The sequence below is a fragment of the Tupaia chinensis genome, unplaced genomic scaffold, assembly GCF_000334495.1.
Source record: "Tupaia chinensis unplaced genomic scaffold, TupChi_1.0 Scaffold000673_1, whole genome shotgun sequence".
Classification (NCBI taxonomy): domain Eukaryota; kingdom Metazoa; phylum Chordata; class Mammalia; order Scandentia; family Tupaiidae; genus Tupaia; species Tupaia belangeri.
In genome coordinates this window covers 338,616-360,263 of record NW_006160196.1, presented here as the reverse complement: position 1 = coordinate 360,263, position 21,648 = coordinate 338,616, and the positions used below count along the sequence as shown (strand labels likewise).

General features: G+C 56.6%; 3 protein-coding genes across 3 annotated transcripts in view; 1 reads left to right on the top strand and 2 right to left on the bottom strand.

Annotated features, from left to right (window-relative positions):
- The window catches only part of TBC1D17 (TBC1 domain family member 17), a 10,263-nt gene extending 9,933 nt beyond the window's left edge, over positions 1-330 (top strand). Inside the window, exon 17 of the mRNA XM_006160210.3 lies at positions 290-330. Within this exon, the coding sequence (XP_006160272.1) occupies positions 290-330 (41 nt within the window). The remainder of the gene's footprint in view (positions 1-289) is intronic.
- Positions 188-20,863, bottom strand: IL4I1 (interleukin 4 induced 1). Its single transcript, XM_006172114.3, is given in 11 exon segments — positions 188-892; positions 894-1,457; positions 1,723-1,859; positions 2,081-2,149; positions 3,381-3,582; positions 4,131-4,243; positions 4,866-5,101; positions 5,180-5,215; positions 8,882-9,028; positions 15,172-15,297; positions 20,781-20,863. Coding segments are annotated over 9 exon segments (1,728 nt in total). The 5' UTR covers positions 8,919-9,028; positions 15,172-15,297; positions 20,781-20,863; the 3' UTR covers positions 188-558.
- NUP62 (nucleoporin 62) lies at positions 18,140-20,834 on the bottom strand. The gene has a single exon (XM_014592275.2). The coding sequence runs from the start codon at positions 20,800-20,802 to the stop codon at positions 19,219-19,221; it is 1,584 nt and encodes a 527-aa protein (XP_014447761.1). The 5' UTR covers positions 20,803-20,834; the 3' UTR covers positions 18,140-19,218.
- Positions 20,864-21,648: the final 785 nt, after the last annotated feature.

Below are 21,648 nucleotides of genomic sequence, written 5' to 3'. Positions count from 1 at the left end.
CGGTCCGGCCTGCGGTTCCCACGGCCTGGGCGCCCCGAGACTGACTGGCTTACTAAACTGACCCCTCGTGTCCAGCTCTTCTCGAGTTGGGGACGCTGCCCCGCGGACTTGGACCTGGGTGGGGACGGAGGGTGGCGCGTAGGCCCTGCTGGTCGCTCTGCGGCGACCGTGTGACTCTCGGCCGGCCTGAGGGGAGGTCCCCTTGGGGGTGAGCGAGGAGGGCATGGAGGCGGGGCTGCCTTACCTGCCTGACCCGGCCTGGGGAGGAGCGGTGGCTGGCGGCCCGCAGTCGCTATCTCCGGGGACCCTGCCTACCCGCGCGACCTGTGAGGAGTAAACCCCGTCCTTTCACCCACTCTGGTTTCCTGTACTCGCATCAGGACCCACGTGTGCCTCTGCCGCGGTGGGCCCCGGGGTCACCATTTGCTGTTCCTGTGTCGCAGCCCCACGTCCAGGAAGAAGTTAAGGGACAGTTCTGGGCCTCCAGGCCTGGCGCAGCCCCTTCGAACTAGGGAAGCCAGCAGGGGGGTGGACAACATGGCTTTTTGGGAAAATACTTTAATTCACAGTCTCGCTACTGGTCGAGTTCAGAAAAGACATCTGTTGGGCTGCAGGGCGGGTGGCCGCTTGCTTCGCCAGGTCGCACGGGGTGCGGGTGGCCGTCACGGGGGCCCGCACAGGCCCCCGCCACAGCCCCCGCCCCTCCCGGCTGTTGATCCTGATGGCGGCACGCAGCGCCGACTTGACGGCCGTCTCCACCCAGCCGTGCGGGTAGGCGGTGTGCTCGCCTGCGAAGTAGATGCGGCCGGAGGGGACGGCCCAGTCGTGGTTCTCCCGGGCGTCCTTGGTTTGCCAGAGGTTCGGCGGCTGCACCACGAAGCCGCCGTGGTTTATCCGCCCAGCGCTTCACGATGCCTCTGCCATCCCAGAGCTGGTACACGAGCGGCCCATGCAGTGCCGCCACGTCGTCGAGCGCCAGGCGCAGGGCCTCCTTGGGGGTCAGGCCGGAGAACGCGGCTGCGGAGTCCGACCACGTGTACGAGGCCAGCAGCAGCGCGCCCTCGCCGGGCGGCGGGTAAAATATCATGCGCGATGGCCGGTCGGTGTTGGAGTGGCCGCCCTCGATGTGCTCCTCGTTCCAGAAGGGCCGGCGAAAGGTCAGGAACACCTTGGTGGCCGGCACGTAGTGCAGCCCGCGCAGCGCTTCCTGCCGCTGGCGCGACAGGGGCGGCCTGAAGGCCAAACGCTCGAGCGCGGGTCCACTCGCCGTCAGCAGCACCACGTCGGCCTTCAGCACCTTCAGACTCCGCGCTCCCTGCGAGGTCGCGACCTGCACGTGCACATCGTGTGGCTCCTGCTTGATCGCCACGACGGGCGCGTTCAGCAGCACGGGCCCGGACAGCGAGCTCAGCAGCGCGCGCGGCAGCAGGTCCCAGCCGCCCACTATGCGATTGTACCTGCAGGCGGGGCGCGCGCGTGACCGGGCCGCCCAGGCCCCGCCCCGCCGCCCAGGCCCCGCCCAGCAGTCTGGCCGCGCTCGCGCCGGTCCCCGAAGCCCGAGCAATAGAGGCTCGTGGAGCCGAGCCCGGAGGCCCGGGCGAGCCAGGCCAGCACGGAGCGGGAGCACCGCGCCTCTCCGCCCTGCGGGCCCTAACCCCTCCATCTGCGGGCCCCGACCCCAGTCCCGACGGCCCAGGCCCGTTTCCTGTCCCCGCCGCTCACCGGAGCCGGTCGCTGAGGCAGCTGTGGGCCCGCAAGGACTCGGCGAAGCTCAGATAGAAGAAGCCGTCCTTGGACATCACGTCTCCCAGGAGCCGCACGGCCGGCCGGCTCAGGTTCCCCTCCCCGAGGAGGTATTCCTGCGGGGCCAGGGCCAGGGCTGCCGGAGTCAGGACCAGCGGGCTGCACCTGCCGGCTCACTCCCCTCTCCCCTGGGGGCCTTCCCTGGCTGGGCCCCTCTGTGACAGGAGGGCGGTGGCAGGCCAAGTCTCAGCTTGTGCCTGCTGACTCCCTGGGAAGGACCTCATGGACACGCCCTCGCCGTTTCAGACGGTGAAGCAGAGACCCCACACACACTCACCAGCAGCGTGTGGCTCTCGAACTTCCTCATCGCCTGTTTGCAGCCCAGCTTCTTGAGATCTCTGAGGGCCTGTCGGAGAGCAGGCGGGCTGAGCGGGCTGGGCGACCGGGCTGGCCATCCAGTCCACCTTCTCTCACACCCTGGGCCTTCGCTCCGGGAGGTCGCCCCAAGTTGAGGCTCCTCACCGCAGCATCCACCCGCCAGCGGGTTGTCACCAGTCATCCCCCAGGGTATTATTTTGCCCAGGCTTGGATTATTGTTTCCTGGTGCTGTCACTATCCGTGGCTTGGGTCATTGTGGGCATGACAGAAGCCGGGTCCCACCTGCCTCCACCAGCACTGACCCTCCCTGGCCCACAGCTCCAGTCAGAAAACAGAATGCCAGCCCAGCCCGTGCACCCGGGGATCTGCCCCTGCCAGCCCCTAGGTCGCCACCCCTTAGGCAGCTCCGTTTCTGTCACTGACCAGAGCACCCCTGGGGCTCCCCACCTCCACACCCCAGGCCTGTTTTCCCTGCCTCATTCTCTCTCCTCCCACAAGTGTCACTTCTGTCTGGGTTCAACCCTGTTCTTTGTCCTGGCTCCTCCCGCAGGGCCAGGGAGCTCCTGAGGAAGGGGGCCCTTCACCCCTCACTCGCTTGCTCCTGAGTGAGCATTCAGTCCCCTGGCAGCAGCCTGGGCTCCCAGGACGGCTCTCCGTGCCAGGGCACAGAAACTGCCCGGTGCTCGGCCCCACCCTGTCCAGGGAAGGCGCTGGCTCTGAGGGATGAGCAGTTCCCTGGGTGGGGAAGGAAAAGAAAGGAAAAAGCCGTCCCCGGCAGGGGAGGCTGGGCGGCTGAGAAGCGGCTGGGATGAGGGGGCCAGGGGAGAAGAGGCCTGAGATGGGGGACACAGGGGTGGGAACGGGGCCCACAGGTGGTGGAGGTGGCTGGAGAGGGTGAGGGAAGGAGCCAGGATGACCCTGGGGGCTGCCTAGTGACGGGATGGCAGGGGATAGGGAACCGGAAGTGGTTTGGGGAGGCTGTTGAGCCCAGTGGAGCTGGAGGTGACACGGGGATGGCCAGGAGAGGTGGACGCAGGTCTGGGTCCAGGGGACTATGAGAGATCAGCCTGTAGGCCGCGGAAGTGGAGGAAGGCAGGGCCGTTCGCTGTGGCGTGTGAGTGAGAGGTGCAGAGAAGGCTGATGGGGCTCTGGGGGCCAGTGGTGTTCATGGGGGAGCCAGAGATGGAAGAGCAGCAGGGGGACAGGAAACGCCGGGCGGGGAGGTGGCGAGGGCAGGACAAGGGGCGCGAGCCGCCCACCTTGCTGAGAGCCATCTGGTAGATCTCCTCGGGCGAGTGGCCCTTCTCCTTGGGGGACAGGGCGTAGCCCAGCTTCTCGGGCATCTTCTCCACCACGTAGTTCCGCAGCCTGACGCTGCCCACCTCGGTCCAGGCGTTCTCGTCGTACTGCGTGAACTTGGTCAGGTTGAGCCCTAGGCTCTTGCAGAGCTGGTGGAGGATCCTGGGGGGAGGTTGGCGAGGGGCAGAGTGGGTGGGCAGTGAGCGGCCCTGTCCCTAGTGGGGCTTGGAGAAGGGAAAGGGGTGGGCGTGAGGTTGAGGCGGGACGTGCTATCAGGTCACCCATGCTGAGGGGTGCATGAGATGAGGACAAAGCTGAGGGCAGCCTGGGATTAGAAGGGACTGGGAGTGGGGCTGGCTTCCACTGGGGATCCGAATCCGGAGCAGGGACAGAGTTCGGGTTGGAGGGTTTGGGGATGGGAATGGGTTAGGGCCGTTGGTTATGCCTGGGCCGGTCTGGAGGGGACGGTGGGGCTGGCTTTGCAGGGCGGGGCTCACTGGGGGTCTCCCAGATGGGGTGGCCTGAGCATTGCAGGAGGCATGACTGTGAGTGAGGGCCTGGAGCTGGGAGAGCATGTGGTTTGCGTTGGGGGGAGCTAGGTTTAGGGGTCAGGGTTGAAATTTGCACTGAGCCCCACAGCAGGGCTTGAGTTGGGGTTCTGGTTGTGTCTTGGCACAGAGGCAGGGCCTGGGTGCTGGGTCAGGCCTCACCGGTGAGAGCTGGGCATGCGCATGGCTCCCAGTTCCCCAATCCAGCCCGTCTTCCGGTCCCGGTAGGTCAGGATGCGGCCCCCAATCCTGTTATCTGCCTCTAGGATGGTGACCTGAAGTGGGGGCAGGCAGGGCCCTTCAGCTCCTCCCGCTGACCACCCCGCCCACTCTGTGCACTTGCCCTTCCCACCCCACGCAGGCAGGGCTAGTTTGGGGGTGTGGGGGAAGCAGAACAGAGTGAGTAGTTCAGATGGCGGCAGGAAGGGTGCTGGCGGGATCGCAGAGGGACTTCCCAGCTCGGGCAGTGGGGGGATTCCCGTGCACCTAGAAATCCAGTGGGGGGATTCCCGTGCACCTAGAAATCCCTGGGCGGGCCCATTCTCACCCTTGGACCTCAGTGAGAGGGACAGTGGCTCAAGTCAGGGAACACACTTCCCCTCGTGGCGCTTCCATCTCCACCAACATGGATCGGGTCCCCCCCACCCCCGTCCCCAGTAGAGGACCTTTCGAGCCAGTGGGACTTTCCCCGGGATAAGAGTATGGGGTGGGGAAAGCCTGGGACACCCGAGGGCAGAGCAGGGTTCAGGCCTCTCTCCCCAGACCACCGAGGGTTGGGAGGGCAGGACAGATCCTGCCAACCACACCCCCACACCCTCACAGCCCTGAGCAAGGAAGGCCAGGTCTCTCCACCTGGGGACCCCGGCCTGCAGAGGAAGGACTCAAGGCAGCACTTACCTTGTGTCCAGCATCGCTGAGCACCTTGGCGGCCACCAGCCCTGCCACGCCAGCGCCAACCACAATCACCCGCTGGGGCTTTGAGGTCCGGCTGAGGCCCAAGGTCATCACCTTGAGCAGCTGCTCGTAGTCAGGGTCCTGCATGCATTTCTCAAAGGGGTCAGAGCTGGAGGCTGCCTTCCAGCCCAGGGAGGCCACCAGGCTGAGGATGGGCATGAGGACGAGGAGGCGCGGGGCTGGGGAACACAAGGACAGGGTCAGTGGGCGGGGTGGGGGTCTCCGCCCGACCCAGAGCCCCTTCCCTGACTACTTACCCAGTGGGGCCATGACTCTCGGGAGGGAGCCGGTGCCTGGGGTGGAGAAGAGGCCAGAGTGGACCAGGACTGCCTTTCTTTGGATGCCCCTGTCCCGCTCCCCGCCCTCCGCCCCCATTTCTGCAGGGCCCCCTGGCCTGGCCTGGCCTGGCTTCCCCACCCTTCTCTGCCCTGTCGCTGCACCCCTGCCCCAACAGATCCCCTGGCCTTTGCTCAGCCCCCTTCTCTTTTTTCTCTCCTCCCCTCTCAGTCTATTTCTGTGTGTCCCTGTCTGTCCCAAGTCTCTACCTCCAGCTCTGCGTGGACTGTAGCGCCACACCCCTGCTCTCTGCTCTCCCCTCCTTTCGCTGGCGGCCTCCCCTGCTCTCCTTAAATTGGCTGAGCCCCGCCCTCCCCTCCCTTTGGGAAACCGAGCTGGGGAAATGAAACTGCTTTCCTGGGCTGCAGCGCCAGATTCAGTCTAGGTGATGTTGGAGGGGGCAGCCACGCGGGGGCGGGGGAGAGGGGTCAGGAGTTAGCAAATGAGTCTCTTTTCTTCCTCTTGCCCCAAATAGTTTGGGGTGGCTGGGAGGCCGGAAATGAGTGCTCAGGTAACCGTGCTAACAGGGCCGTCCCGCAGCCAGCCCGTCCCTGACCCTGGGTTCCTGTCTACCCTCCCCTGTACCAGCTCTGCCTCCTTGATTCTTGGGGCAGGGGGTCAGAGGGTCTCTGGCTTTGGGGCTGCCTGTCCCTGGGTCAGGCAGGCCTTGTTTCTTGTCAGCTGCCACCTGCCCTGCAGGTTCTCGGTGGCTCCATGCCCATCCCGTGCGCTCTGAGCCTCTGCCTGCCTGACCCGGAGCCTGGCACCAGACACTGGGCAAGGCCCTGTCCACCCTGGGGCTCCTGACTGCCGCGTTGCGGGACTGAGCTAGTGGCCCAGCTAAGGATCTGGGAACGTCCCTGGAGCCGTGAGCCTGCTCCTGGGAACACAGGGACAGAGCCCCAGGGGCCAGGTCCATGAGGAGGTGGCCTTGCCCTTGCCCTGGCCCTGCACATGGCCCGCCTTCCTGCCTGTCTGGAGCCCCCAGTGGCACTCAGCTCAGGGCAGTGTGTGGCACCTCTGCGTTGTGGCCCCTCAGCCTTGGCCACTTTCTGCCTCTGGCCTTTGCCATCCTGTGGGGTGGTTTCTCTGAGGGGCAGCAGTAGTGAGAACCAGATCAGCCCCATCAGACAGCAGGGGTTCTGGGGACTTTAGCCCTGAAGGGGGTGGGGTGGAGAGGCAAGCAGACTTTCGCTGGGGGAGGGCGGGAACCTGTCGGTGAGGAGTTCCCCAGGCTTGTTTCCAAGAAAGAGCGAGAGGGAAACCGACACAGTGAAGGGGGGGGCTGCATCTGTGTGAGTCAGAAAACAGGCTGCTGGTGGGCAGGGGGAGGGGCAAGGGGCCGCAATCAGAGGGCCGCAGGGCAGGGGTGGGGGGGTGCTGTCCCACAGAGGGTGGCCGCTGGGGTACCCTTGCCCAGGCTGTGCAGCCATCGTGGCTCACACGCCTGCACTTGACAGAGAGGGAGACCGAGGCTCGGAGGTAGTGAGTGGAGGGGCGGAGGGCCCGAGACTGGAGTGGAAAGGGCCCTGGCAAGGTCCGGTGCCCAGCCCTCCCACAGTGCCAGGCAGCCTCCAGGCCGCGTCGGCTGGTCCTGTGCTCCGCTGACATGGTCCGGCTGGAGTCCCAGGGAGGCCACTGACCGCAGGGACGGAGGCACTTGTCCAGGGTTCACAGCAGGGAACTGCAGCGCTGAGGGCTCCTCAGGTCCCCCTGGTCCCCAGCCCCTGCCGGGAGGACCCAGTTCCACAGCCTAGTGACACTCTCCATGAGTGAAAGGAAACAGAAACCACTGTGGAAAGCCACGGGGCTCCTAGGGCCTGTCTGGCGGAGCTTAGGGTGCTGGGTGCCATGCAGAGAGGGCGGGCAGGGCCTGCTGGGGGCCCTGGGTCTCCGAGTCTCCCCACACAGGGCGCTGTCTGCTGCTCTCCCTGGCCCCAGGCACCCTAAGCTCTAGGGCAGAGGAACACAGCACCAGTCTCCCCCGCCGGAGGGGAAGGAGGGGACAGCGGTCCACAGGAGGGACCGGGAGGACAGGGCCTGCTCAGCTGCTTTGTCAATGATGGCTACTTGTAGGAGGACTGAGCTGTGCACCAGGCACTTCGTACTTCATCCACTCCAGGGACAACTCTGGCGAGTTCAGCAGCTCCATCTCAGCGAGGGACACTGTCGAGTCACCAGCGAGGCAGGGGCAGAGCCTGCTGGCTGGGGCTCTCAGCCATGCTGCCTCAGTAACAAGTTCGAGCTGGACAGGGCAGGTCCCTGCACCCAGCACACTCACCCAGAGGACCAGATTCTCGGGGCCCTGGCCTAGCAGCTCCGTCTCAGCGAGGGACACTGTCGAGTCACCAGCTAGGCAGGGGCAGAGCCTGGCTGGCCGGGGCTCTCAGCCATGCTGCCTCAGTAACAAGTTCGAGCTGGACAGGGCAGGTCCCTGCACCCAGCACACTCACCCAGAGGACCAGATTCTCGGGGCCCTGGCCTCTGCTCCTGCCCCAAGGCGTGTCATCCCCAAACGTCTCTAAGCAGTGTCCCAGGGGACGGGGCGCAGAGCCACTGGGCGAGGCATCTACAGACACCCAGGTCAGCTTACTTTGGGGATTGCTTTTCTCCTTTGGGCTTGTGTGTGCTGCTTCATGCCCTCTGGCATCTGTGGCTTTTGCAATGAAAGCAAATCATCCCAGTTAGTTAGTCTGAAGGGGTACTCCGGACCGGCCAGTGCCCAGTTAGGAAGACAGCAGGCTGGGGCAGGACTGCTGCTCATGGCCGCCGTGGAAATGGCTGGACTTTGCAGAATCCTTCCTGGGCAGACACGGACTGGGGGGAAAGGCCCATGGGGTACAGACTAGGGTGGAACAAACTGGGAAGGGGCAGTTTGGAGGTGTCCTGGGCATGTGGGCAGGTGAAACAGGACGCACCGTGAGAACGGGGCCGATGGGCCGGGTGGAGGGCCAGAGCGTGGAGGTCAGAGGGCAGGGTGTAAGGTGGGGGCCTTGGGGAAGGGGGAGGGGCAAAGTCCACTCTCTGTTGCAGCTGGTTTGGGGGTAGCCTGGCTTTATGATGGACTTTCTTTCTGGAAAACAAGATTAATCCCTTCAGGTCAAAACGGCCTCTGCTGAGGAACCCTACCCTATTCGGCTGATCTCTAGACCCATAATCATGGTTCTAATGGGACTTAGGTCACGGACGCGGCCTAAGACCTGGCCCCCGCCCATGGGGGGCCTCTGTGGCCCGTCAGGGCAGCTGATACGATTGGTAGCTACACAGATGTGCTGGGGACTGGGCCTTGTGTGTGCTTATGTATGTATATATGTATGTATGTGTATATGTATGTATGTGTATATGTATGTATGTATGTGTGCGTATATTCTTTTCTCTTAGTCTGTCCAAAGACACTGACTGGTCAGATTAACCTTTTTCTTGAGTCTGAGTAGGGCAGCCTGCCCAGGGAAAGCTCAGGAACCCAGACAGAAGTTGGGAAGTCCAACTGGATGGAGAGGAAGGTTGCAGAGCAGAGGATCGGCTTCTCTGAGGCCCGGACAGGGGACCCTCTCCCTCGGAGCCCTCCTGCCCCTCCACCCCATTTCCAGAACACCCTTAGGCTCCAAGTAGGGGGCACTCACTGCATGGCTGGCTCTGGGGGGCTCTCTCAGCACCCATGGCCTTTCTGGTCAGCCCAGGACAGAAGTCATCGTTGGGCGTGTGCAGAACTGGGGTCAATGGTGGTGGCTCTGTCCTGATGCCCTTGTTAGACCACAGATGTCAGCGTCCTGGTGAGGGGTCAGAGCAGTTGGGAGGCTAGAGAGGGCAGGCCCTCCTTTTTCAAATATATTTTATTATGGAGACTTTCAAACATACAGAAGCAGAGAGAACAAGATAAACCCAAGCTTACCCATTGCCTCATAGACTGCTTCATTCACTTTCCCTCTCCCCTCATTAGATTTTTTTAAAGAGATTTTTACTACAGGGCATGTGCACTTGCTCAGGGGAGAGAGATCAGAAAGTAAGAAATCACCCCCTAGAGGAGATGGACATACCACACCCTCTCCTACATTCTCCTCTTAGGATTTTGGGCATGCATGCACAAGCACCCAGTGTGAGTTTGAAGCCATCAGGTCTGGAACTTGGAACCACATTGGTCATGTGGGAGTCCAGTGACGTACCATTCCGCCATCTGCTGGTCCTTCACTGGATTCTTTTTTTTTTTGGAGAGGTTTTTGCTATAGGGTGCGTGGGCTCGCCAGACAGAGGAGGGACAGAAAGCGAGAAATCACCCCCCAGGGGGGATGGCCCCACCACTACCACAAGCCCTTCTTCTTCATTCTCCTCTCGGGATCTTGGGCATGCACGCACACGCGACCGGTGTGAGTTTTAAGCCACCGGGTCCAGGACGTGAGTCCAGTGACATAGCCATTAAGCTAACTGCTGGTCCCTCACTGGATTATTTAAAAGTGGATATTAGACATCACATTGTTTTATAGGTAAATGCTTCAGAATGTTTTTCTAAAATAAGGGGTGACAAATATCTTCTAGAAATATAGGAGGCTCTGTAGACACCTGTTTAGTCTCAATGACAGTCATCCCTTGGTATCAGTGGGACACCTGGTTCCAGGATCCCCAAAGCTGCCCCAATCCACAGATGGTCTTCTTTTATATAAAGGGTGAGGCCGGCAGGTTGCGTGGTGATTAAAGGGGGTGGACTTCCACATGGCCAACTGCAGTTGAAGGCCTGGGCCTGGTGACTTGCTTTCTCACTTTCCCTCTCTCTGGTCAAATTAAAAACAATGATAACACAGCGCTGGCAGGTGGCGTGGTGGGTAAGGCTGGACTCCCACGTGGCCAACCGCAGTTTGAGTCCCAGACCTGGCAGCTTGCTTTCTCACTTTCCCTCTCTCTCTCACTCGGTCCCACTCTAGTCAAATTTAAATAAATAAAGTTAAAAAAATAATAGAATAAATGAATAATTCTTTTTAAAAAAAGGTATACTATCTGCATGTAATCTACCCAGAGCCTCCCGTACACTTTAAACCATCTCTAGGTTATTTTTAATACCTAATACAATGTAAATGCTATGAAGTCACTGTACAGTTTTGTAAAATTTTATTCTTGTATCATTAAAAAAATTTGCCAGAGGGCCTATATGCCTGCCAGAGAGGGAGGGAGGAGGAGGAAACAACCCCCATAGGTCATGGTCACACCGCAATCCCTTCTCTTCCATTTCTCCATCCTGTCGGGATTCTGGGCATGCACATACACGCACCCAGCATGGTGTCCAAGTCATGGGGGCTGGGACTCGAACAGCAGTGGGACATGTGGGATTTGGCTTCCCTTTACTACTAGACTATAGGGCTGAACCAAAACCTCATTCCTTTTTTCCTTCAATTTTCCAGAGGGTGCATGTGCTCACTGGAAATGGATGGGGGCGGGGGGGGCAAGGAGAGAGCACTCCCCATGGGGCCTGCTCACACAGCTATCACTTGTCCTCCTTTCGGGACCTTGGACACACATGCACATACGCCTGGTATGTTTTTCTTTTTCTTTTTTTAGAGATGTTTTTTGCTATAGGGCATGTGTGCTTGCCAGAAAGACAGAGCGAGATAGAGAGACAGAAAGCGAGAAATCACCCCCAGGGGGATGGCCATGCCGCAATCCCTTCTCCTCCATTCTCCTTTTGGGATCTTGGGCACGCATGCACACACGCCAGGTGTGAGTTTAAGCCGCTGGGTCCAGGAACTGCAGTCGACTATATGGGAGTCCAGCAACATAGCCATTACACCAACTGCTGGTTCCACGTCTGGTATGTTTTTCAAGACACTGGGGCTGGGATTCTAACTATGGTAAGTTATGTGGGATCCAGCCCTGCTAAGCACCAGGCATGAGCTTGGCCCCTGTATTGTTATTTTTATATTTTTTTCTTTTGAGTAATTCTAGCCCAGGGTTGGCTGAATCCATGCGTGTGGAACTCGTGGGTATAGAGAGACAACTGTGCTCAACTCTGCCTTGCGAGCAGCCGTGACACCACATGGAGGTGAACAAGTGTGGCTGTTCTAATGAGGCATTTTCACAAATAGGAAGTGGGGCTAGTTTGCCAACCTCTGCTCTTAAAGTCCTGGCTTAAAAATAACCGACAATACCACTGTCACATTTTAAAATGGCAGTAATTCCTTAGTATCATTAAATCAGTATTCCCATTTCCTGGACTATCTCGTAATACTTTCCAACAGTTGGTTGTCTGAATTAATACAAATTAAGAGGCCTGGCTGTGGTACCACACACTGCGACGTGGTGCTCCCCAAGCTGAAACCACACGGGAGGCCAGGCTGCCGAGGCAGGAGGACTGAGTGCAGCTACAGCCTGGGCAACCTAGAAGAGCCTCTTTCTAAAAAAAATAAGACAAAACAAAGGTGAAAAAGAGCTGGGTATGGTGGCACGTATGTAGAACCTGGGAGGCTGAGGGTCAGGACATGGTAAGACTCATCTTAAAAATAAGATGGCTATAGGACCAGCAGTTAGCATAATGGCTATGTTGCTGGACTCCCATGTGGTTGACTGTGGTTCAAGTCCTGGACCCGGTGGCTTAAAACTCACACCACGCGCCTGTATGTGCGTGCCCAAGATCCCGAGAGGAGAATGGAGGAGAAGGGATTGTGGCGTGACCATCCCCCTGGGGGGTGATTTCTCTCTGTCTTTCTGGCAAGCACACTCGCCCTATAGCAAAAAAACTCTCAAAAAAATAAAAAATGGTGATGACGATTCAAAGCTGACCCTGATCCAGTCATTAATGGAGCCGGATCCCACACGGCCAGCCACACGGTGTTAACCCCAGCCCAGCAGCCTGAGGAACACACTGGGCACGTTCGCACGTGCCCCAAATCCCGACAGCGTGGAGTGGAGGGACTGCAGTGTGACCATGCCCTGTGGGTGCTTCCTTCCTCTCCCAGTCTCTGGCCAACAAGTGTGCCCTCTGGCAATTTAAAAAAGAAAAAAGATAGGAACCAGAGCCCGGACTGAATTTGAGTGATACCGAATGTCTTTGTCAGTAACCATGACTTCTGGTTCCATGGATTTGGGGGTCTGTCTCTTGAGAACCTGGGGGTCGGGGCTGGCAGGTAGGACAGTGGTTAAAGGCACTGAACTCCCACATGGCCCACGTTGGTTTGGGTCCTGAACCTAGTGGCTTGCTTTCTCACTCTCCCCTACCCCCTGCCTCTCTCTGATCATGCTGAAAAATAATGAAAAAAAAAATTTTATTTTAAAGAAGTTAAAGTAATTCTTTAAAAAAAGAAAGAAGCTGGGGGTTTGAAGTGACCCCAGGGCACTAGCCTGGGCGCTTGCAAGGCAAATGCCTGGTCTGGTTCCTGCCATGGGGAAATCCTTGGTGTTCATGAGGGGTGAACTGGATGGTCTAGAGGTGACACGGGATGGGGGTGTCCAGCTGAGTCACTGCGTCAAGTGACCAGTGCCAAGGCATGTGAGTCGGTGTGGGCCTGTGGGGGCAGGTGGGCGGTGGCTGGGACCAACCTTGCTCTTGATGGTGAAGGATCGCTCCTTGGGAAGTTCCAGAAAGAGCCACTGCCCTGAATACGTGAGGGCAAACTTAGAGCCCGAGTTTGGGGCTCGCTGAGAACCTGGGAGCAGTCATGCGATGGTGCTGGCTCATGAGAGCTGCCATATTCTCCTCAGTTTTCAGTTTTGCTTTGTCAGCTATTATTTAAAAAATTAATTAGGGCCAGCCTGTGGTGCGGTATTTAAGGCAGCTGAATTTCACATAGCCAACTGAGGGGTTTGAGTCCTGGACCCAGCAACTCGAAAAACACGCAGCGTGTTGGGGCTGGCGGATGACGCAGCAGTTACGTTGCTGGAATCCCATGTGGCCAATCACATATCAAGTCCTGGACCCCATGTCTGGAAACCCATGCTGGGCGCATGTGTGTGCATGCCCAAGACCCTGGGAGGAAACTGGAGAAGGAATTGTGGTGTGGTCATTACCCCAGGGAGGGAGGGTGATTTCTCACTTCCCCTCTCACTGTCTCTCTCTCTCTGCAGTGAGGGCACATGCTCTAAGGCAAAAACCTCCACCAGAAAATATAAAAAGAAAAACATGTTGGGTGTTAAGTACATGTGTGCCCAGGATCTTGAAGAGAAAGAAATGGAGAAAGGATTGTGGCATAACATTTTCCCTTTCTAAGCACACATACTCTGGCCAAAAAAAAAAAAAGTGATTAATTTTTAAAAAAGAATTATTTAATTTATTCACTCATTTATTTTAATTTGACCAGAAAGAGAGACAAACTAAACCACAGGTACAGGACTTGAACCGTGGTCTTCCATGTGGGAGTGTCCGGCACCTTAATCACCACACCACCTGCTGGTTTCAAGTGATTAAATTTTTAACTTTCTAGTTATCTGGCTATATATTTTTTACTTTGAGAGAGATTTTTGCTATAGGGTGTGTGCAGTCACCATAAAGACAGACAGAAAGTGAGAAATCACCCCTCAGGGGGGATGGCCACACCACAGTTCCTTCTCCATTCTCCTCTCGGGATCTTGGGCACACACACACGTGCCTGATGAGTTTAAGCCACCAGGTCCAGGACTCGAACTGAGGTCAACTACATGGGAGTCCAGCGAGGTAGCCATTACACCATCTGCTGGTTCCACAAATGGATCTTTTTGGTAGTATCAAACTTGACCTGCAATTCCGATCTACGGACCACTACTGATCTCTTCGTTGTATAAAATTCTTCCACGTAAACACTTAAACCATGAACTCTCAAGGCGGGGGGGGGGGGGTGGGGTGGCCATGCCACAGTCACCCTTCCTCCATCTTCTTCCTGGGATTTTGGGCACGCACACCTGCACAAAGCATGATTTTTGTTTGCTTTTTGCTATAGGGTGCATGTGCTTATGCCAGAGACAGTGAGAGGGAAAGTGCGAAACCACCTCGCCACAAGGGGGGATGGCCATACCACAATTCCTTCTCCACCTCCGTCTGAAATTTGGGGCATGCATGTACACATACCTAGTGTGATTGTCAAGCTGCCAGGTCCAGGACTCAAACCACAGTCAGCCATGTGGAAATCCAGTGCCTTAACTATCATGCCACCTGCTGGCCCCCATTATATATGCTCTTGAGGTGAATTTGTCACTACACAGGGTGTCTCTTCCCCACCTTTCTTCCTAGTGAAATTTAAAGAATACATTTTATTTAACTTTATTTTAACTTGACCAGAGAAGAGGGAGGGAGTGAGAGAGAGAGAAAGCAAGCTGCTGCCAGGTCTGAGACTCGAACCACGGTCAGCCATGTGGGAGTCCAGCACCCTTAACCGCCACGCCACCTGCCAGCCCCGGGTATCTCTTCCTAAGTCCATGTTCAGTGGCTACACACAGCTAGCTTGAAATCAGGACTGGTGGGAAACAAGCACCTGTGCGTGTGATCAGGCTCTCCCCTCCCCTTCTCCCCCGACCCAGCACCCCGCTGCTGCAGAACGGTTTGCTGCAGCCTCTCACAGACCAAGGCTACTTTTACTCTGGAAATCTGTTCCCTAAATCAGACCTTTCTGATGCCTAGCTGTGCCATATGGGGCAGGAGAATCATCCTGAGGAAGGGGCTGGGCCATAAGGCAGGTTGTCATTTGAGGCTTGAGATAGGAAGTTTAACCACAGCGGCTGGCAGGTGGCATGGTGGTTAAGGCACTGGACTCTCCCACATGACCAACCATGGTTCAAGTCCTGGATCTGGTGGCTTGTCTCCTCACTTTCCCTCTCTCTTTCTCTCCCCGGTCAAATTAAAAAATAATATTAAATAAAATTAAGTTTTTTTTTTTTAATAAAAAGTTTAACCATAAATCCAATGGTCACTTATCCCTAAACAAACAGGGAAAAGGCACAGAGTTTCTGAGGAGAAATTCACCTTTAAAGGCCTCTGACTCCAAACTGTGTCAGCACGCTTGCCGTCTTCATATTAATTAATGAAGAGGAACTTAAGCAGAGGCCACGTGTCTGGACTGGCAAGGAAGTGCATCTGTAAGTTTTCTTCCTGGAAAGGGAAACAATTACAATGAAGCCATCATCCACAGGGTGACACCCAGGCAGCTGGGACAGTCTTGAGGACCCCTCCCCTGACTCTTGCCAGAAAGTCTACTGGAGCCATTACCCACCCACGTGGGTCCAGAGCATCGAAGCTATTCCTTCTGATTCTAACCTCTTATGCTCTTTAGAGTGGAGTGTCTGCCCGAGATCCCTCAAGGTAGAAGAGAACAGGGAACCAGCAGTTAGTGTAATGGCTATGTCGCTGGACTCCCATGTAGTCAACTGCGGTTCGCGTCCCGGACCCGGTGGCTTAAAACTCACGCCGGGCGCGTGTGCGTGCGTGCCAAAGATCCCAAGAGGAGAATGGAGAAGGGATGGCGGCGTGACCATCCCCCCTGGGGGTGATTTCTCACTTTCTGTCTCTATGTCTCTGTCTGTCTGGCGAGCGCATGCGCCCTGTAGTGAAAACCTCTCAAAAAAAAAAAAAAATGGTAGAAGAGAACAGAACTTCAGTGTATTTTTATTTCAAAAATACAACCACAAGGGACTAGCAGTTATGTAATTAATAGCTATGTCACTGGACTCCCATGTAGTAGTCCGCGGTTTGCATACTGGATCCGGTGGCTTAAAACTCACGCTGGGTGCATGTGCGTGTGTGCCCAAGATCCTGAGAATGGAGATGGGATTGCGACGTGGCTATCCCTCCTGGGGGGGTGATTTCTCGCTTTCTGTCTGTCTCTGTCTGACGAGCGCATGCGCCCTATAGCAAAAACCTCTCAAAACAAAACAAAACAAAACAAAACAAAACAACCATAAGAAAGCAATTAAGTTTTAGGGCAGACCCATAGCCTCGTGGTTAAGGGAGCTGAATTCCACATGGCTAACTGCAGTTCAAATCCTGGCTCTGATGGCCTGAAAAACATGCTGGGCACATGTGCGTGCTTCCTCAAAACTTTCACAAGAGACGTGGGACTGTGGGGTGACCACACCTCGTTGGGGTGTGCTTTCTCCCTCTTTTCTCTGTTTCTCTTTGGCAAGTGCATGCATGCACCCTCTGGCAAAGTAAAAGAAAGTAATTAAGTTTTACTAATGTGGGACCAGCATTAGCGTTTAATGGCTATGTTGTTGGACTCCCATGTCGTCGACTGCAATTCGAGTCCCGGACCCGGTGGCTTAAACTCACGCCAGGCGTATGTGTGTGTGTCCAAGATCCCGAGAGAATGGAGAAGAGACTGCGGTGTGGCCATCCTCCCTGGGGGGTGATTTCTCGTTTTCTGTGTCTTTCTGGCGAGCACATGCACCCTCAAAAACCTCTCCAAAAAAAAAAAAAAAAAAAAAGCTTTTAATGGGCAAAATTGGAAAAAGCACACAAGACATGTATGCTCCATTTTTTCCAACTTATGATTGTGCGACTCCTGCCAGCAATCTTGTGGGCAAAGAAACATCACCCAGTGTTCCTAATTCCAATGTCGGGTCAGGATCTGGTGTGGAGGAGACAGTCCAAAAATAGACACCGAGTAAATTTAATAGGCAAAATACCAGCCACTTCCTCTTCTCTAGAGGGATTCAAGGCTTCCCTTGCAGAAAAAAGCCAGTCAGGGAGGACAAAGCTTTCAGGGAAGTGCTGGGGGCTATCCAGATCTTCCTTCTCTAGTTCAGGCCTTCACTCTCCCATGGCTTCTGCTTATACAGAATTTGTTTTTTGAAGCCCACAAAACCTAAGATAGTCCTTGGGGACCAGCAGTTAGCGTAATGGCTATGTCGTTGGACTCCCATGTAGTCGACCGCGGTTCACGTCCCAGACCCGGTGGCTTAAAACTCACGCCAGGCATGTGTGCGTGCATGCCCAAGATCCTGAGAGAATGGAGAAGGGATTGCAGCATTGCAATCCCCCCTGGGGGGTGATTTCTCGCTTTCTGTCTGTCTGTCTGGCGAGCACATGCGCCCTATAGTGAAAACCTCTCAAAACAAAAAAAAACAAACAAAAAAACCCAACAACAACAACAAACCTAAGATGGTCCAAGGACATGACATGATCACGACTTGGAAGCTATTTGAAAACTAGGCCATAAATTGCTAAAATGTGGAGTCCAGGTGAGCAGAGAATTGGCTGAGGGAGGTCAAAAGGCCAGACCCCCCCATGCCCCACACTCCAGGGGTGAGACCTAAGTGCTTGGCATCGTGCGAGCCCACAGGAGCTCAGAAAGCAGAGGTAGACAGGGGCCAGCCCGAATCTGCATCCCACCGTCCAACTACGACCAGCTAGCCCAGGCGCCAGTGCGAAATGCTGCCAAGGCCACCTATGGCTACTGAAGTCAACGGCTTAGGGCTGGTGCTGGATGACATAACATCCACATACATTCCGCTTTTTTTGGCTTGTTTTTAAAGAGCTGAGGGAGAGAGAGGGAAGCTAGCACCTCCATGGGTGCCACTGTGGTGCTCTCACCGTCCCTTCCCCTCCATCTCTCCTCTTGGGATTTTGGGCATGCACATTTGTCCACTGTGTTTCTCAAACTGCCAGGTCCGAGACTTGAACGCAAGGTCAGCCACGTGGGGCCAGCCCACCCTTCATGTCTATTGTAAGATGTAAGTCTACAATAAACACCTGGGCCCACTGCCAGAGTGGGAGGCTTGCCTGTGTGTTCCTCTTCTCCCATTAGCTCACCCAGCCCTTCCCAGAGGAAGCCACGACTTGAATGTGTGTACAACCCCCTCAACCCACCCTGTTTCACCACGCGCACCCCGTGTCTAGTTTTGCTGGTTTCTGTGCTTCAAATGAATGGCATCCCACTCGACAGTCTGCTCTCTTCCTCAGCCTTCTCCTCCTAACAGTGATCTGCAGCAACAGCAGCTTTGTGTCACAATTTTATTTAGGAAAGCTACATATAGTTGTAGGTATTCCAGAGAATGCAGCAACATGTAAAGACAAATACAGGACACAGGGATCCAGCACTGGCTTTGCCATCTACACCACGGAGCCTAACGCATCTGACAGAATTAATTTTGGCACTGAGAGGTTCAGAAATGAGTGTGCCACCACCGGCAACAGTGGCCCTTTCTGAAGACATTTCTGTGGAATGACACCATGCCAGATGTCCGCTCCATTACTCATTCAGAGAAGTGAACGGGACTGCAGGGGACACGACAGAAACAGTGGGCGAGGCTTGTAATCTACCGGTGCGACCAAGCAGCAGGCAGCGGCACAATCCGGCACAATGCAGTGTGGAAGCGTTACCAAGGGTGCCAGTGCGCGAGGGGATCCACAAGGCAGCCAGCCACCTGCCCCGGCTGCAGCAGCTGCGAAGCCTTCCCGGAAGAGAGGGGACCTAGGGTAAGACCTGGAGGCTGAGCAGGCACTAGCCAGAGGGAAGACCTCATGCTCCCACGTGCCCTTTCCTCGTACTCCGTCCTTCAGGTCCCTCAGCCCGCCTTTGCACCTTTGAAATTCTCTATCCCACTGTCTATTTGATTCACAATTCTCTTTATCTTGGGTGGTTAACTTACACCCCAGAACTAGCTTCCCTCTGCTCGGAGATTGGAGAGTCTTGAATCTTGGTATTTTTTTCACTGTGCATCGGGTGGAGGGGCCGCCAGTGCTGGCTGGGAAGGTTTTTCTTAGGGGAATCGTCACTTCCCCATTACTTCACTGGGGTAGAAGGATGGGTGGTGGTGCAGTAGGTGAAAAGGACCCAAAGAGACACAGAAGCACACAGAAACCACACCCGCTAGGCTGCTCTCTGGACCAAGGGGCTGGGAATACCTCTATTTGCTAGTGGGAAAAGTCAAACCACAAAACAATTCTCTCAACAGCACAACTGTTGGGAAGACAGGAACGGACAAGTGTCTCATTGTGATCAAAAACTGGGGAATGCAGCACATTCCCGGCTGAGCACCCTGAGAGCCCGCGGGCCCTCAAGAGGCCATCTGCTCAGTCGAATGTGATGCGGAAGCTGCGCTCCTGCTCCTTCCGACGTCCCTCACAGACCTTGGTCACTTCCTCCACTTTCCTCTGCAGCAGGGCCGAGTTCTGGTCGACCCACTGCAGCGAGTCCATGTGTGCGTTGAGGATCTTGCAGATCTGCTGCAGCGGGTCGCTGGTATCGGCGGGGCCCCCGGATGTGTTCAGGTGCTCGATGATGTCCTTGAGGTCCTGGGCCATGCGTTTCAGCTGTGCATCAATGTTCTCGGCCAGCTTGTAGGTCTTCTCGCGCTCCTCGTCAGCGTGCTGCAGGTAGATGGTGCCACTCTGCTCCTTGACCGACTCCTCCAGTGGGCTCAGCAGGTCTTCGAGCTCCTTCTGCTGGGACAGGATGAAGTCAAGCTCTTGGTCCAGCCTCTTTTGGTCTAGCTTCACCTTCTCCACCTCGCGATGCAGGCTGGTGATCTTCTCTCCATTCTCGATCAGCGTGCGGTCCCAGGCATTGACCTGGGTGGCCTGCTGGAGGAAGTGCCGCTCCTGGTCCTCCAGCTCCAGGCTCCACTTGTTGATCAGGCTCTCCAGTTGTGCGTAGGTCATCGCAGGACTGGAGGCAGCCCCGGTGGCTGCACTAGGCCCAGGCAGAGAGGTCACAGTGGCTGCTGCGTTGCTGGGGACCCCAGCTGGTGCCAACGGTTTTATATTCAAGGCAAAGCCGGTGGTGGTGGTGGTGGTGGTGGTGGCGGTGGCGCTGGCAGTGGTGGCAGCTGTAGTAGATGTTGCTGTGGAGGCACCAGAAACTGTTCCAGGGGCCTTTAAGCTGAAGCCCAGCGTCCCTGCTCCAGGAGCTCCAGTTGTGGTTGCTGGGGCACAGAGGGAGAGCCCAGTGGTGGCGGATGAGGTGGGAGCAGTTGCTATGGAGGCAAAGAGGGTGGGCCCAGTACCAGTGCTGGTGGCAGTGGGTGCAGGAGCGGCTGGCTGTGTGGCCCCTGCTCCGCTGGCTGCTGGGGTGGCAGGAGTGAAGGGTAATCCAGCAAGGACTGTGGGCTGGGCTGAGTTCCCCACAGAGCCGATGTTGAACCCAGAGGTGCCAGTCTGGCCCCTGCTGCCTCCAGTGAAGGAGAACCCTCCGGATGTGGTAGAGGGAGCAGCAGAGGTAGTGGAGGATCCAAACACAAAGCCAGTGGGTGCTGTCCCCTGGCTGGAGGTGGTGGTGCTTGCCACGGCATTGGTGAGGGTGCTGCTGCCGAGCCCAAAGCCACTGGGACTTGCTGTGGCTTGGGTGGCAGCTGTACTGCTCAGGTTTAGCTTTGGAACACTAATCCCTAAGGAAAATCCAGTTCCTCCCGAAGCAGGAGTTGTTGTTCCAAAACTGAATCCTGGAGTCTGAGTTGCTGGAGCTTGGGTTGTGAGTGAGAACAGGCCGGTGGAAGGGGCACTTGCAGCTGGCTGGGACGGGTTCCCAAAGTTAAACCCTCCAGTGCCGGAAGTGGAGAAGGAAAACCCTGTGGCAGGAGTGGTTGTTGCTGTCTTTGCAGTGCCAAACGTGAACCCGCCTGTAGGGGCCCCAGTACCTCCAAAATTAAACCCGCTCATGGCTCCAGACTCCGGTGACACCAGCTACTCCAGTTCCCAAAGTAGATCGTCAGTGTCCGCAACCTTGGGAAGATTTTTAAAGCAGAGAAGTGCTATGATTAGATGGTAGTTTTGGAAAAGCAACCTCAGTGGCGCTAGGACATGCACAATTTGGAGGGTGGTGGAACTGGGTAAGGACAAGTGACAACCCTACCTTCTCCTCCCAGGCCACCTCAGTCAAGCTCTATGACGTTAGGAAGAAAGATCCAGAAGCTCGGCCTGTGAGGAGGGCTGTGGGGCACGAGGGAGGGGGGCTCTCCTGAGTCCAGCAAGGAGAGGGTTCCCAGCAGATGCATCAAGAGGTAAACACTGGCCAGGAGAGAGCAAGAGGACAGACCTCGTGGATGGCTTCTCCAGGAGTCTCCTTCGCCCCCTGCTGTCACGGAGAAGCCCCCCGCCGGTGGCGGAGGAGGGGGGGGGGGGGGGGGGGAAGCAGGGGACAAAACCCTGAACCACCTCAGCCCCTGGGGAGGCGGTCACATTCGAGGTACTTGCAATGAGCTCTCTTTGCTGACTATAAGGACGTGTGTGTGGGCTGACCTGTCCAGGCCCTGAGCACCATTCCAGACCTGACGCAGAGGGATGACCCCAGAAACCAGGGCTGCAGGGCAGAGCCTGGGCTGCTGAAGTACCCCACCCCCTTCTAACTCAGAAGCAGGCACGGGATCTAAGTATCAAGCACCCAGTGCTTCTGGTTGCAACTGGTTCAAGGATACACTGAGCCCTGAGCCAGCCAATCAGAGGCCTCCCCTGGGATTTTCCTCAGGCCTCAGAGGTGGTGGGACCCTGCATCCACAGGATGAGCAC

Coding starts and splice junctions, on each gene's coding strand:
- NUP62 (XM_014592275.2), bottom strand. CDS start 20,802: ATGAGCGGGTTTAATTTTGGAGGTACTGGGGCCCCTACAGGCGGGTTC.